The 17265-nt window shown below is 43.2% G+C and overlaps 1 protein-coding gene across 2 annotated transcripts in view; it reads left to right on the top strand.

The window, feature by feature from the left end:
* The window catches only part of RYR3 (ryanodine receptor 3), a 523847-nt gene that overhangs the window by 330107 nt on the left and 176475 nt on the right, over window positions 1-17265 (top strand). For both annotated transcript variants that reach the window (XM_080931244.1, XM_080931245.1), the window contains exons 29-36: window positions 197-372; window positions 1634-1670; window positions 3015-3178; window positions 5825-5990; window positions 10766-10852; window positions 11280-11506; window positions 13223-14015; window positions 16385-16585. In XM_080931244.1, the coding sequence (XP_080787370.1) occupies window positions 197-372; window positions 1634-1670; window positions 3015-3178; window positions 5825-5990; window positions 10766-10852; window positions 11280-11506; window positions 13223-14015; window positions 16385-16585 (1851 nt within the window). The remainder of the gene's footprint in view (window positions 1-196; window positions 373-1633; window positions 1671-3014; window positions 3179-5824; window positions 5991-10765; window positions 10853-11279; window positions 11507-13222; window positions 14016-16384; window positions 16586-17265) is intronic.

Raw genomic sequence — 17265 nt, 5'->3', positions numbered from 1 at the left:
TTCTCCAACCAGGAGCAGAGCGAACGTTTCCTAGCAGACAAAGCCCACATCATGAATACCACAGTTTGCTTTACTGATGGCAATGCTTATAGTCTGAAGAATGTTGTGTTCTATGTTAGGTCAGTGAAAGACAGAGACAGGGTCAAGGTCACAACCTCCTCTATGTCAGGGTAAGGACTCATGGTGATGTTCCCAGGTTGTGAGAATTGATGGCAGCATGGACAGTCCTCCATGCCTCAAGGTGACCCACAAGACCTTCGGCACACAGAACAGCAAAGCCAACATGATCTACTGCCGCCTGAGTATGCCTGTTGAGTGTCATTCTTCTTTCAGCCACAGTCCTTGTCTGGACAGTGAAGCCTTCCAAAAAAGGTGAGGGCATGAAGCAATCCTGTAATTCTCAGACACACCAACTGTCTCTACTCTTAGGTTGCTTTTCTGCTTTTCTTTTTTTTTTAACCACAAGAAGTCAATTTATGGTGGCCTCTGTTTTTTCAGTGAGGCAAAGAAATGGGGACGTAGATGGTTGGTTTGCTGTGCAAACATTAAAACATGTGTTAAATCCCTAGAACCATGAGTTTTTTTAAAATTGTTTTATGTTTGTTTGTTTGTTTTAAGAAATCTATGATGGTACTCCCAGTGCTAGAGGGTCAGAAACAAGTCTCGGGTGCTCACTGGCCAGAAAGCCTCTCCACACACAAATAGAGGGAGGCTGAGGAACTGCCCAGGAGTTGATCTCTGCCCTGTACTCATTTGCATACATGTGAATATGCTCCTAAACATACATGTACATGTGCTCCTATGCACACATATGCATCCATACATCCATGTACCCTTGCATGCATGCACACATTTGCACTTCCATAGATATGTGCACATGCACACACAAAGAAATGAGTGTTTGTATGTGTATATAAGTGCATGCAAGGGCATGTATTATGGAGGTACACCGCAAAGATGAGAAGCGCTTTGCTCAGTCTATGCAGCTAGACAGAATAACATCTAGAAGTTTCTGTTCTCCTTGGAATCTATGAGCTGGGGCCTCTTTGTGTTCATAGTTCTTGTAGTTTGGAAGCAAAAAGACTGTTTCTTTGTGAAAGGAAAATTTTCTGGAGACCAATTGCCATCTTTGCATAGTTACAGGCATTTCCCAACCTTGCCTCTGTGTGACTCTTGAGGAATGTAATTTTTTCCTTCCTGAGAAGGAATAGTTCCTTGCTCTTTTTTTCCTTTGATGTATAATTTTAATCACTGCTGTGTGCCTACTGTCTAAACTGTCTTGCCCAAATCTCCTGTAGCAATTCACTATCCATCAAGGTTTTGAATAAGCACAGCTGCTTGAGGGAGCGGTGTAACAAATTCAGAGGCATCTCTACCTATGTTATTACAACCCCTCCTTTCTTCTCCACATTAACTTACAACCTGCAGCAAGGGGAATGTTGGAACTCATAGTACTGCCTATGGCAGCAGCTTACAAATGAGCAACTCCCAAGACCAATTACAGTCACTTGTGTATAGAAAACAGCCAGTTTCCTAAACCTGCCTTGATCGTTAAAGGTAGATCAATTGCCTGTCAGAACTGTGGGATTCTCCATACAACTAAATAACTAAAACATGGATTATCTCCCCCTAGGAAACAGATGCAAGAAATACTCTCTCACACAACAACAGTAAGTAAATGTGCTCAATTATAGCTTTAATTATTTGATTTTCTCTGCCTGGTAATATGCCCCATATAGCAAAGATTTGTCTAGAGATCTTCTTTAATTGTCAATTCCTCTGTCTCATAATATACATTTGGATGCTTCCAGAACATTTGTACGGTGTTTCTTAAATAAGAGAATGAAAACAGAGCTCAACCTGGAGCTCCTAATTGGGTATCATGTGTCCTTGTCGCCCATTTGCCACCAGGGACCCATCACTGCCTTTGTGATTGAAAGAAACATGAGTTGGAAGAGTCCCAATTAAATCCTTTTGTTTGCACTTTTGTGTCAACTTCTATGTGTTGTTCCCTGGTCTCTGTTCGGTGCCACTAGCAATCTTGAAAGCAATCAAAGAAGGAGCAGGAAGCCAGCTGGAGGATAGAAGCTGCGTCAGGTTCCTTTCCACAGTACAATAGACAGAAAAACTGCTTCCTAATTTCCTCTTTTCATTCTTTCTTAGTGCCTGGCATCTATAGGAGAAGCATGTGCCACCCTGCGTATATAGTAACCCTTGAGTTTGTAAACTAAACAGCACCAAAAAAAAAAAAAAAAATTATTCCTCTGCTATCTGTGGGCACTATGGTCATCATATTATATATGTTCCCATCTAGTCTACCTTTAATTGGCTTAATCACAACCCCTGTGAGATACCTTATATTGTGCACAGAAAAGACAAAACACTTACCCAAGTTCACACAATAATAATCAGTTGTGTCAAAGATTCCAGCCCAGCTTTTCCTGACTATGCTTTTTGTTTTCTCTCAGTCAAGGAAGTTTGACAGAATATAAATAGTTAATGTGCCCAGTGTCATAAAGAAAGGAATGAGGTTGGCATCATTCTTGGCACTGTAGATATTGCTGTAACATGGTACTAAGCATCACAGACTGTATTGTCCTCACTGAGAACTGCTGTCCTCACCACTGCCTATTGCTGGCATAAAGGCCACACAGAGTGGGTTAGCTGCTGGCCATAAACATTTTATTTTTCAGACTTTTCTTTCTCAAGACTTTGTAATTAAAAAAAAAAAAAAGCTTTGTCCTACACCTAGAGTGTAGCATGTAGCACAGTATACCTTCAACAGGGTGTTCCTTGAGCCAGGCATGGTGACACAGGCCATGGAAGGAAGGTTGCCACAAGTTCAAGGCCAGCTTGAGCTACAAAGTGAGACCCAATAGAAAAAGAAAAGGTGACTTTTTTGTGTGTGCTTCTTTGCAGAAATGAGACAAGTGAAGTACCAAATGATTTTATCTCTCAGCTCTCTACCCCTGACAGAAACTACTCACACAATCTGTTGCTCTACCCGCCCACAGCAATGCTACTATGCTATCCGCATTTTTGCCGGACAGGACCCATCATGTGTCTGGGTTGGATGGGTGACTCCAGACTACCATTTATACAGTGAAAAGTTTGACCTGCATAAAAACTGCACTGTGACTGTCACCCTGGGAGATGAAAGAGGCCGGGTCCATGAAAGGTAAGAAAGGGGTCCCAAGAAGTTCCTTTCTCCCTACAGAACTCACTTATACCTCACCCCACACCCCAAATGAAGAAAGTATCTTAGCCCATCTTAAATGGTGAATAGGAACTTAACTGTTTAAAAATCATTAAGGAACTGGGAATCACCATGGCAGTAGAAAGGAGTACTTGTAGAGACAGAGACTCATTTCAGCACATATAGACTTCCCAATCCAGGAATGGGAGAGAAAGATAAACAGTTGGAGTCAGAGAGTCCTCTCCACATTTGGTTCCATGATTTTGAGGCAGGCATCAGTTACTACAACATCAGAACAAGACAAAAGTCTTCATGTACTTAAGAGAAGCCAGTTTGGAAGAAATTGAACAGGTGCTCAGTAGTATACAGCAACGAACAAATCAGAGGCCCTCGTCCCAAGAGCTTATGATATCTCAAAGCAGAAAGAATACAGAGAGATGTGGACAATCATGTTCAAAATCCAATGAGTAGGGAAAGATGTTGCAGGCCTACCCAGGCTAGCCACTGTCCATTGGCACTGCTGCCAGAGAAAGCTTTCACCCAAACGTCTCCCAAACATGGTCTTAAAACCCATGTCACATCATCTGCCTTTTTCTTCTCCTCTGGGTTTGGAACATTATCTCCCTGTGTAGCTCTGTACCAAGACGTGGTAGATTTCTTCTCAGGGAAGCCTTCCCACCCTGCAAAGTCAGAAATCCTTTCCTGTCAGGGCTTTTTATACAGTAGGACTCATCAAAAGCTGTCAGGCATGCCACCCAGTGGTGGACCCCTGTAGGTAGATGGATAAAAGCACAGACTCTGAACTCAAGATTAGAGACTGACTAGGTTTGAAATTAATTCTTAGTCACTTACTAGTCATGTGTGCTTGAACTTTTATTTCCTTATATATAACAGGAAAATACCCAGAGTACTCTGAGAAGCAAATGAGTTAATTTGTAAAAGAATAATTAAGATAGTGACTTATCTCAAGTACTTGATAAATATTAACTCTTACTGTCAGCACTTAAAGCAAGGCCTGGCACACTGGATGCTCAATAATTTGTAGTCCTTTGTCTGACATAATGAGCAATAAACACAAAATCGAGTTCTCCATGTCTCAGGGCATTTTAAATTTGGTATCTTTAAAATATACACAAAGCCTGCCAGTTCCCAGTACATGGTTCAATACATCAGTAATTGAATTCTGTAATTTATAAAGCAGGAATAACATGGCTTGAGTTCAAACTTTATAGAAACCTATCCATGGCTATAAATGGAAGACCCAATTTGCAGAGGTCTCTGCCTAGGGGTACTCATCCTGGGAAAACAGCCTCAGTATTGTCCTGAATAACAAGAAATGAAAGAAAAGGGGTGTATACTCAGAAAGGGGATTTCCATTCACATGAGAAGGTGCAGACTTCTCCAAACAGAAGGAAACTGAATATCCTAATTCAGCCTGAATTTTCTAAAGATTAGTTCAGAGGTAAAAGGCCTTCAGAGATCAAGGAACTGTCCATCACACAGTGCTGAATGCATAGTCTGGGTTCCTTCACACAGCTGACACAGCCGAGCCACAGCAAGAACTTAGGTCGAGCTACATCCGATTGACCTGTGTGTTCAAAGGGGTTGCTCTTGTATCAAGTAGACATTCCACTGTTCTTTAACCTAAGAAAGGTCTCAGCACATCACTCTAAAGGCCCAGGTCCATCAGCTATTGCACCATAGGTGAGCTAGAGAGGAGGCAGAACTGTTTCTTGTCACCACCCATTGTGAGAGGCTCTGAGAATCACATTTTACATGGCCTATCCTCTCAAAAGCTCACTCTGGGTATACAATAGTTCAATTAAAAAAAAAAAAAAAGATAGCTCGGTGTGCAGCCCAGAGGTAGAGCCCTTCCTTGTTCAGCATAGGATCCTAGGTTTGATTCCCACCTTTGCAAATGTGAAAAGAATAAGAAATATTTTTTGAGAACCTTTGAAGGCTTTTGATCATCACATTTTTTTAAATATAAGGACTACATGGAGTTCTACACTCTAGAAATTGGCAGACAACTAGTAAGAGAGAAACCTACGTGGTTATTTAGCGATTGAGGCTATTTCGTAGTGAGGTCAGCAGACTTCTAGACAGCAGGGAAGTACAGTGATCTGGGTGGCCATCCGAGACCATCTATCTGGATGCCAGATGCCATTCCAAAACTATGAGCCAAGTTTTCAAGCACTTTATGGCTATGGTACTAACGACCAGACAGGGATACTGAACCCAGATTACTGGTTTTGCATCTCATACCAAATTCTTTGTAGATTTGCCTAAGGTAGTCTCCTCTCTGCACTTTGATTTTTCTGTCCCTAAAATGGGAGCATTACTCTCCTCGGTATCAAAAGATTGAATTGCTAATGCGTTGAGAAATAGTGATCTGAATACTGAGACCTTTGGAAGGAGGCAGCCTGCTATACTGCCACATTCCCACACACAGTGGTTCATGCCTAAGTAAATTTAGTTGAAGCTGAAACTTCTGATTCAATAAAACAATTATGTATGAATAATGGTGAAATTTCATAGAGAGGGTTCTGAGGTATTTTACAAGTGAGTCACAATCACAAAACCACCAAAACCACATTCTATGACTCCACTCTTTTCTCTGGTTCTCAGTGTAAAACGCAGCAACTGCTATATGATCTGGGGCGGGGACATTGTAGCCAGTTCCCAAAGATCAAGTCGGAGCAATGTAGACCTGGAGATTGGCTGCCTTCTAGACCTTGCAATGGGCATGTTGTCCTTCTCTGCTAATGGAAAAGAACTTGGCACCTGCTACCAGGTAGGTGTGGCTTCTGAGGCTGAGCTGTTGCTTTGGGCCTTGGGCCTGGGGTTTATGGTTATGTTCCTAATTCTTTTCTACTCTCATCATCCATCCCATTGGTGAGCCCATGCAAACTACTGGCTATTAGATTAGCAAATAAGCACAGGGTGATTGTGTTTTATATAGAGAAATATGTTTATATATTGAATAGTTCCTATATACTGGTCATCTTTTAAGAGGAAACAGCAATTTTTCCTTACTGAGTTCTGAACGATTACTCATATATTCCAAACATACTTCTCTGCTGCCTGTAAGTTGTCTGTGTGAGATAAGATAGAAGATTAAAGATTTAAAGGATGAACAGAAATAGTTGTCACTTTAAGACACTTATTTACTCAAAATAGAAACCTACGGAAACTATGTGTTTCATTCACTGAGAGGTTATTTATGCTCCCAGTGGATTCCTAGTGTGATCCCTTCAGATCTGTGTTATAAGTCACAAGTTTTCCTATTTCATAAACTGTAAACTTTAGCAGAATTCCCTAGGAAAACCTTCAATTACACACCTATCATTAACCATCGTGTCAGATGTGTTCTTCTTGAAAGCCATGTGAACCTGGCAAAATGTCATGTCTTCTACGTTTTTCTTAAAATCTATGATAAACATTCAGTCCACTAAAATCTGAGAATACTTCAAGAAGAAACCTGTCTAACCAAGCATTTCTCAAGTCACTGAAATGGGAAATTGCTTTGTTGACCTTAACCTGTAGAACGCTTGAGCCCAGAGACCCATAAAGTCTACTGTAAGAAGTGTTGTGTTGAGGGATTATATTCCCAAGCAATCCCGACACTATTAAGCACAGGACAGTAAGTCACATATATGTGCAGGTAGAATTTGCTAGAGCAGTTACAAGCAGATCTTCTTCTTATGAAGAACAATCAGGAAAGTTTCATTAGAGAAATTCTTGGGTTTCAGAGCATGAGGAGAGCAGTATGTAGGGAGGTATAGTGTGTAGGCAGATAGAATGACAATGGGCTCTCTGATTGGTAACTAGGGTTCCATTTGGAGAGGGAGGGAGGAAGGGAGGTGTACATAGAAAATAGGAAGCTATAGATGTTCTCTAAGCATGAGTGATGTGCAGTAATTAAGGAAGCTAAATGTAGTCTCTTAGGGTCAGCAGCTTAGAGAACCACAACAGATATACAATACCTTGATGTTACATAATAGATAAAAGCCCCAGGTCACCGTCTTTAGAGTGTAAGGCTTGTAGGCAACCATATATCTTATCTCTGCTTGGGGAGATGGGCTAAAGTGTATAGCGAACACAGCAGTCCCTCGGGTCCCAAAAGATTCACTAACTAAAAATGATAGATGAACCAAACTTTGTCTACATGTCAGAAGCAGCTCCCTGACAAGGAGGCAGCTTACCTGTCTCTCCTACACTTCCTACAGTGAATTGCACACTCAGAACCTCTTCCTATGAGGAACATAGTCAACACTTGGCAAGCTTGCCTGACAGCCGAGTGCCTAGCCACTTCCAGAAAGAGGCATTTGTGAAGCCAGGCTCTGGGGAAGAAAGTAAAGTACTCCTCTGGTATTTTCTATGCTTCCCTCAGCCCACATCCCTTAGGAAGCTTTTATGTACATTACTGCTGTCCTTCAGAATCCATTAATGTTTTCCCATTAACTGAAATGGGCTGGACTGAAGGGTCCCTCCTGGGCTGCAGAGAATTCTGGAGCATCTGCTAACTTTTATGACCTATTGGACTTTGGAGATATGCAAACGTTAAGGAATAAGCAACCAAACAAGGTGGCATTCACAGCAGCAGTGACTTGCCTGCCGCAGAAGAGAGATCCTGAGGCTAAGATACTATAGGCAAAAAAAAAAAAAAAAAAAAAAAGGAAATTTCTGCCGCTTCATCACATCCTGCAGGATGATTCCTAATCAGCATCAGACTGGACCACTGCCGTCATTGAGCAAGATGCTCTTGGAGCACCTCCCTTACTCTGTACATTCAAAATCTTCTGCTGCTCAGTATTTCAGTCCCAAAGAACTTTGCTGGGTTGCAGAGTGGTAGAACTCTGCTGAGAGTCCTTAGGAAGCTCCTACTCAACTAGTCCTTTCTAATCCCGGTGAGACAGACGCATGTCCAGCCATGTGTCTGGTCCCTGTCAGCTGGATCATTGTTATTCCACAGCTATAGTGATTTTCATTCTTCAATTATCTCAAGAGAAACAGGCCAGCAATATTTATACACTGGCCTTCAATTCAGAATGGACCGGAATAATGAGAGAAAGATTCTCTTAAACAATGTTTCCACGCTTCCCATTAAATGGTGCCGTGCATTCGAAAATCCTTTCTCTGTCCCACTTAATGTGATCAGTAGAAAAATGGGAACCAAAATATACATTTAAGAATTAGTCCTGAGTAACTGCTCTACACCAACTATATGAAAGAAAGAGCTGGCTGTGAGGTTGAGATTTATGAGAGAGGTTAGAGATAGATTCTGTCCAGTTTCTAGGGCTTGACCTTCACACATGATTAGAGATGGGATGTCTATCAGCACACAGGCAACTAGATCAGCCAGTGCTACAAAACCATAGCTCCAAAAATGAGGAAAGGCCACAATAGCTGGAGTCCAGCTGCTCATTGCGCAGGAGCAGGGGCAGCCCCTCCAGTTGGTGAGCCTTCCCAGGGTAGAGGCCAGCTCTGTGCTCCTTGTTCCTGGAACAGCAGCTGGCACCTCGTGAGCGTTCCCTGGAATTTCTTCTCAGACTAACTGGCTTGGCTTGGAAATTACTTGTATTTGCTCTCCTGCCTAACAAGTTGTCATGAAATTAGTGGCTTAAAACGACCTGAGTTCATTACTTCCCAGGTCCATGGGCTTGCCAGACGTTCAGGCTCTCTCACTAGGGAAAAACCAAGGCACCTGCTGGGCAGAGACAGACTGTTCTTGGGAGGATCTGGACAGAACCCCTTTCTGAGTTTTTCTGAGTTGTTAACAGTAGCCAGTTCTCTATGCTGTAGGTCTACTGTTCTGAGGTCCTGTGGTTTTACTGACTGGTATCAAGGCTGACGCTCTGCTAGCAGAGTGCTTACAGTCCATTCCCATGGTCCCTCCATCTTCAAAACATGGTCGTCTTATACTTCAGATCTTTCCAATGTTCCCTTCTACCCCTACAAAGGAAAACACACACACACACACACACACACACACACAATCTCTCTCTCTCTCTCTCTCTCTCTCTCTCTCCCTCCCTCCCTCCCTCCCTCCCTCCCTCCCTCCCCCCCTCTCTCTCTCTGTCTCTCTCTCTCTCTCTCTCTCTCTCTCTCTCTCTCTCTCTCTCTCTCTTTCTGCTTATAAGCTACCCTAATATAATTAGATAAAGACCACATCTTTTTCCAGCCCTAGTTCAACTGCTTAACAGCTTTTCTTGCACATGCATAATCCCATTAACATAATCACATAAATAAATTCAGAGTCCTCCAGAGCCTTCTAGAATTATATTTACCATATCACTAATACCATGTTCTCCTCTGGTATACCCTGAGGAGACTATGCTTCTGTTTTCTTTTATTTCAGTCCTAAACAAAAATCATCATTGTTCACCATGGTAAGAGTATGCACAACACAAGAAAATATTCTGTCTAGAGGATTTCAAAGCACTCTGTGAGCCAGATGTGAGGAGAATCTGGGACTTGGGTTGATCAGTGTATAAAGTTTGCAATAAGTCATTCTTGAAGAACCACAAACCATCTCATATAAGGTAGCTTACTTCAAAGTCAGGCTGTTTAAATGAGAATCTTATTCAAAGGAATTACAGCCTCTACATTTTTTTTGTACTTTCCTATTTGCTAAAAATAAAATGAAGGCCCTGGCGGGCGGGGAAGGGGTAATGTACTCTTGGGGTATAGTCAATATAGCTACCCATCCTTAAATTTATAGTCAGGGAGAGTTGCAACAATTCCAACATGACTGCATTTACTCAAGGGTAGTGGTAGTACTAACATCACCTAAGTTTGTGTACATTAAAGTGAACTAATAATAAGTGGAGCCCTGCTGTATATGAAATGCCTCATGTAATGATACAAGATACAGTTGGACACCTAGAATCCAGAGCAGCCCAGGGAGAAGGCAAGGTCTCGAATCCAATAAAGCGCCTTTAAGTCTTTGCCGGTATAACATCAGTTCTCAATTGCTATGTGTGCCTGCCCAGAGCCCAGGACATTTGGTAATGTCAGGACCTTGTTAGTCATTAGGATTATAATGTGCTCTCAGATACATCATGGGTACAGGACAGAGATGTCACTTCCTGTTCTACAGTGCTCAGATCCACTCCCCTGATAAGATACCAGTGCCAACCATCAGACTGGGGTCAATAAGCTAGAATGCAGGGTGTCTTGGTGTGCCCTGTAAACCTGCCACATGCCTTCAAAAGTGATCCCAAGTCACTACCCAAACATACTGTTGCTCAGTAGCCATCAGTGTATTGTGTGACTAGTGAGTACATCTCTGGCCTTATGACTCTGGTCCTGAACTCTGGGGAAGGCTGTCAGCTACCAGTAGCTGAGGCAGAAATGGAAAAGTTGTAAGATATTTTATCCCAAAGCAGAAAGGAATTGAGGCCTGGAGTGGTGTCAGTCTCCAGTAAGACAAGATCAGAGGGGAATGGCCGGCCCGCCAGCCGGTTTTCTTCTCTCAACTGAACTTAAAGGAAACCAACTAGGAACATTTAGCCAGCTGTGATCTCTTAGCCCTAGGCAAACCTCTTGATTTGTTTTGATTTCCAGGTGGAGCCTAACACCAAAGTATTTCCAGCGGTCTTCCTCCAGCCTACAAGCACTTCCTTGTTTCAGTTTGAACTTGGAAAACTGAAGGTATTCCTCTGAGCTCCACCCCACCACCACCCCGCAGTTAATGCCCGTGCCAAGGGAAGGTAACTCTAACCATCATAGGGAAATCCCAGGCATCAGAACGCAGGGAAGAGCTCTTGCTTCTCATTAATCTCCCTGCCTCTCAGGCCTCTATCACTTTCTGGGAAGTCCCAATAATAGAATATGCCTTCTTGTTTCCTTTTTCTTCCACACATTTTGGCTTTTGAAAGAATTGATTACTTTTTACATAAGCTGTTGTGTACCACTGTAATTCATGGTGGCAAAGCCTTTGGAGATCCTCGGGATACATGGTCCTTCTTTAATTTATGCCAGCAGTTACATTAATGACCCCAAGGCAAGTACATGGTCCAGCAACTGAGATGCTCCCTGTGACATGTCTCTTCTCTGATGTCTTTCTGCCTTGCCCCAGAATGCAATGCCTTTGTCAGCAGCCATATTTAAGAGTGAAGAGAAGAACCCCATTCCACAGTGTCCACCTAGGCTGGATGTCCAAACCATCCAGCCTGTGCTCTGGAGTCGCATGCCCAGCAGCTTCCTCAAAGTGGAGACGGAGCGGGTGAGCGAGCGCCATGGCTGGGTGGTGCAGTGCCTAGAACCCCTGCAAATGATGGCACTCCACATCCCTGAGGAGAACAGGTACTGGAGGGGCCCAGGGAGGAAGAGACAGTACTGGGAAGCCAGAAAGCTCCAGAGGGAAACAGGAGCATCTGCAGTGGACCCTAAGCTGTCCCAAAATAACAATAGTTAATTTTCCACAATACCTCATTTCTGTCCTTTCTCTTTCCCAATGTCATAATTCACTCAAACAGCAGAGAATGTGCCATGGTGTCCCAGCTACGGTACCTTCTGAAGACTAGTAATCAAGAAATAAGTTCATGCCTTTAGTTAAAATACAAGTGTTCCTGAAATAAACTTATATTTACTTTTACAAAAAGACAAGGAATGACTGAAGTCTAGTTTAATTCAATGAACTAAGAATCCTGGTCTGGGGCTCTCTTTGTTAAGAGGATTGTGGCTGGTTTCAATCCCAGCACTTTTGCCTTCTGGATATGTGGTTTGGTAAGCTGCTCCCATACTCTTAAGACATGCCCACCTCAGCCACTCTGCAAAAGGGAAGCCCACCCACACTGTTGCTAGGTGAGAGTGAGGTTGTGTGGGTGAAGTCCAGTGCCATTTCTGGCCACAGTGAGAGCTGAGTAAGTTTCATCGTTGTGGATGTTGTTATCCCCGATGTTCCTTAACTGAAAAGGTATGGGCATGGAGCTAGAGAAATAGCTCACTAGTTATGGTCCTTGCAGAGGACCTAAGTTCAATTCCCAGCATCCATATGACAGCCCACAACCATACATAACTCCAACTTGAGGGGATCTATTGTCCCTTTCAGAGCTCTGTGGACACCACAGAAACATACATACACATCAATATATGCTGGCAGAACACTCATCTACACAAAATAAATGCTCAAAATCTAAATGAAAAAGCATGTGCAAAAAGTGAAGGTGTTTTACACCCACACAGGACTTCCCTTTGGGGTAAATCATGTACCATTATGAGACAGAAGAAAATGGGGAAAGTAAAGAAGGAAAGCATTGCACCCATCCCAGCAAGCCCATTTCCAAGGTCCTTAACACACCAGAGGAGAAAAACCATATGAAAATCTAAAGAGAGACCAGAACCTCATCCCTGAGACTGCACAAACAATAAAACATCACACAGACAAGCAAGCTGCAATGAATACCAGTCAGAAAAGTGTTTTCTTTCAAGAACTAAAGTGCAGATGAATTTGTTTCCCAAGGATGAAAAGCTTTAGAGGTGCTACTGAGCTGGACTACAGATGGTGTGGATGGTCGTCTAGAAATGGATGTGGCTGTGGGTGTGAACATGGCTGTGGCAGTGGGCCTGGCCATGGCATGGCTGTAAATGTGTCTGTGAATGTGGACGTGGCAGTGGGTGTGAGCTGTGTCTTCTGAGAGTCTGTGTCAAGAAATGGATCCACTTGAACCTTTTGATATGAAGGCCAGGTCATTGTCATATTCCCGAGTGTCTTTCTTCTTGGAGTTTTAGTCTTTTCCTCTTTTATTTCAATATTTTGATATTTGATTAGCCAATTCTTCCATTTCCCCGGGGCTTTGTACAATGCTGTAGTGAGACATAGCGGATCATTAGGAACCTGGGTGTGGACCATAGCTGGGAAAAGAGGAATACACTGTTAGAGAAAGCAGGGCAGAGATTTCTGCCCCCACTCTGTCTCCACTGAGCTGGTTGAATTTTCGTGATTTTCACAGGGCAGCTACACTGAACTCTGGTACTTGTTTCTCACTGTGGAATGGTGGGTTGTCTTGTCGTCCTCAGGTGTGTGGACATCCTGGAGCTCTGCGAGCAGGAGGACCTGATGCAGTTCCATTACCACACACTGAGACTTTACAGCGCTGTGTGCGCTCTGGGAAATAACCGAGTTGCTTCTGCCCTGTGCAGCCATGTGGACCTCTCACAGCTCTTCTATGCCATTGACAACAAGTACTTGCCTGGCCTCCTTCGATCTGGTTTCTATGACCTGCTCATTAGCATCCATCTGGCCAATGCTAAGGAGAGGAAGCTGATGATGAAGAATGAGTACATCATCCCTATCACCAGCACTACCAGGAATATCCGCCTATACCCAGATGAGTCCAAGAGGCATGGTTTGCCTGGGGTGGGCCTGCGGACATGCCTCAAGCCAGGCTTCAGGTTCTCTACCCCTTGCTTTGTGGTGACTAATGAGGACCATCAGAAGCAGAGCCCTGAGATTCCCTTGCAGATTCTCAAGACAAAGGCCCTGAGCATGCTGACCGAGGCGGTACATTGTAGTGGGGCCCACATCAGAGACCCTGTTGGAGGTTCTGTGGAGTTCCAGTTTGTACCTGTGCTGAAACTCATTGGAACCTTGTTAGTCATGGGAGTTTTTGACGATGATGATGTGCGCCAGATTCTCCTCCTGATTGATCCCTCTGTGTTTGGGGAGCACAGTGATGAGACAGAAGAGGGAGTGGGAAAAGAAGTGACCCATGTAGAGGAAAAGGCAGTGGAGGCTGGAGAAAAGACCAGCAAGGAGGCTCCAGCCAAAGGCTTGCTGCAGACCCGATTGCCTGAGTCTGTCAAGCTGCAGGTAACTGAGAACACTTTTACTCTAGTAAAGTGCCCTGGAGGGAAAGAGAGAGCCTGGGTATGGGGGATGTAGGCACAAACCTGAGTCTCCTACTGAAGTCGTGGTATGTAGACAATCCCTGAGTGATGCCTATTTTCATGGGATATACTCCTTAAGCTTTCCCAAGACAACAAGAAAATGCCAAACCTTATTAGTGAAATACTTTTGAAATGTTTAGATGTCGTATAGAAGTATTTCCACAGGGTTTGGTTTGCACATGTCCCTGAGCCTTTGAGACCCAGGTGATTATTTGAGAGGTGTCTATTTAGCAAAAGGGATAAGACTCTGTGGCCCACGTAACCCCAAGGAACTGACTCCCAGGACTATCAGACCCATCGCTCTCTCTCACTGAGCTTCATTCTTCTACTAATATGATGGGACCCTGCTGACCCAGCATTCACAAAGCTGCTACCCAAACTAAGGATGAAACAATGATTCCTCGTGAAAATTAGCATGAACTATGTGCTAAGGGTGATAACCTTTGTCTTCTGAGCACTGAGACAAGGAGAAAAGAAGATGAAAAGCAGAGATCCTGGATCAGCCATTCTTAGGATTCTGTTCTTTCTCTGCTGTTTACTGGATATGGAGACTCATAAGTTGGCAGCCAGTCAGACACTTAGAGTTCTCATCTGTAAAATGGAAGTGATACAGAAGGATAATGCCAAATATATTTTCATAAAAGATGTGAAGTGCCTTCTGTCATAGAATGTGAAGTAATCTAGAATAAACATTCTCTCTTCTAATATTATAGGATTTATACATAGTCAGCTAATCAAGATATTAAATATAGTGGAGAAATATAGCTATATAAAAACTACATGGACAAACTCAAGCATGTGTACGTGTGCACACATGCACATGTGCAAACACACACACACTTCTTTCTACCTTACCATCTTATTAAATGATATAAGTATGCTGCTGTGATACAGGGTCAAGACCTTAAGTATGAATTCCCTGAGCAGCACTTAAAGTTCTGTCTTTTCATGTTTGACCTCTGGAACTGAGATCTATTGCCAGTTCAGAGATTTTTAAAGTGAACATCAGATCTCCACTCATGCACTTCATAACGACATTTCAGTTGACAACTGACAATACATATACACATACACATCATAAACATATACACATATACATGAGAGTGATCGTCAAAGTGATACCATCTAATGAGAAACTAGCCTTCTGTTGCTAAAATTTCTTCCCAGGGGAAGATGTAAGTAACATCTGTACTCCTTCAACATTTCCACTTCTCCCTCTATGGTCCCAATGCCAAACACAGGAATGATTCCACCAAAATTCACTCTGGAGAACCAGTGAGTTTATTTTTGCTTCTTTACAGAGCACAGGGGAAGGGCTGTTTCTAGGGGTTTGTGTGCTTCTCCCCCATCAGGCCACACCTCGAAGCTCTTTACTCAGCAGGAAAGAGATCCTCCTTGTAACTATATAGATGGAGCCTCTCTCCCTTCATCTTTTCTGGCTTATGTACTCAAGTCTCTCCCTGAGGCCATGTACAATTAAGACAGTGTGTACAACAGGAGGTAGAAAGGGTCTGGATAGTAAGGAAAGGATCATTTGATCCTCCCTGACACTCTATAAGGGGATATAAATAGCCATCGAGCCCAGCTTGGAAAACCCTCTGCATAGGGTGCAACTGAACTCCTCAATGTGGTGGTCTCTTGGCTCAGAGGACAGGAACTCACAACACGGTATGTAATGTTTCACCATGATAAAGTCACCAAACAGTGAGTGTATGGGAGTGCATCCTTGTCACCAAGGCAAGACTGGCACTAGAGAGAAAAACACTTTCAGACTTAAATGATCTCCCCCAACCCTTATAATTTTCTCATGCCTCGCATTTATTTTTAAAACAACTTAAGTTTACAGAATGATAAGATCATTATAGTAACAAAAGAACTGACCACTGATGGGCAGTGTAGCCACCTGGGAAGATGGCATGGCGAACAAGCTTCCCAACTTGCCAGTCTTCTGCTGCTGCATGTGTGAGAAAGGAAAGTGATGCTCACACAATCACTTTGATGCTAGTTTTTATACCTGACTCCCCAGGAAAGCATCTACAAGATGTTGCTTTCAGTAAGTCCTTTTTTTTGTCTCTCATTTCCTGGAACTAATGGCTGGACAGTTCCTCTCTGGATTTAGGCAGACTTGAATCCAGCAGCCTTGTGATTACCCTGCAGCACTAAATGAATCAATTCAATGCACTTTCCTAAGTCTCGGTGTTACTGTCTGTGAAGTGGGGAACTGGCAACTGCATCTGTGAGCATTAAGTGCATTCTCTAAGGAAGTATATATACATACACGTTTTGTTACAGATGTGTGAACTCCTCAGCTACCTCTGTGACTGTGAACTACAGCACCGAGTAGAGGCTATTGTGGCATTTGGTGACATTTACGTATCCAAGCTGCAGGCAAATCAGAAGTTCCGCTACAATGAGCTCATGCAGGCCCTGAACATGTCTGCAGCCCTAACTGCCCGGAAGACAAGGGAGTTCCGCTCACCGCCCCAGGAGCAGGTGAGTCCCATCCGAACTTCCATACAATTCCTGTGGAATTCCAAACCCCAGAACACGATACCTGAACCCTTTGTAGTATCTTCAAAAGCCTGAAGAACTATAGTAGCTTAAAAGAATCACCACAGTAATCTGAATCCCAAGAAAACAAAGCCTGGAGAGTCCCTGCCAATTATCTCTTGGAGTGAAGGATGGAGGGAGAACCTTTTTAAACTTATTCTTTCACCCTCCCCTCTTCTGTACAAATTAGTGGAAAACCAGAGGACTGTTGAGGTTCATCAGACACCTCAGGCACAATGCACCAAGAATGTTGCTAATCCTTCCAGAAGTCTCTATCAGAGATAAAGAAAGTAGTTGTTGTGCCTAGTTTATCAGAGTTGAGGTACAGCCTTGCTCTCCTGACATGTCTAAACCCCTTTGATTTAAATTAAGATTCCCTAGCCCCATGAAGCCTGGAGAACAGGACTCATCTCAAATTATATTTTGCACTGTGTTGTATAAGACTTACTTGTCCTGCTAAGAGAGATGGTGACTTTGAGATGCATCTTAATGAAGGAATGGCATCTCATGGTATAATAGTGCTGTCCAGGCTGGATGGCCACTGTTCCCTAAGTGTTCAAAAAGAATGTAAATCTGTCAGTGAGGAAACCAGATCTGTCTTTGAAACTACATCTTTTAATCTC

Source organism: Micromys minutus (assembly GCF_963924665.1).
Source record: "Micromys minutus genome assembly, chromosome: 17".
Classification (NCBI taxonomy): domain Eukaryota; kingdom Metazoa; phylum Chordata; class Mammalia; order Rodentia; family Muridae; genus Micromys; species Micromys minutus.
Note: the sequence above shows the minus strand (reverse complement) of the source record. Positions and strands in the feature narration are given on the sequence as shown.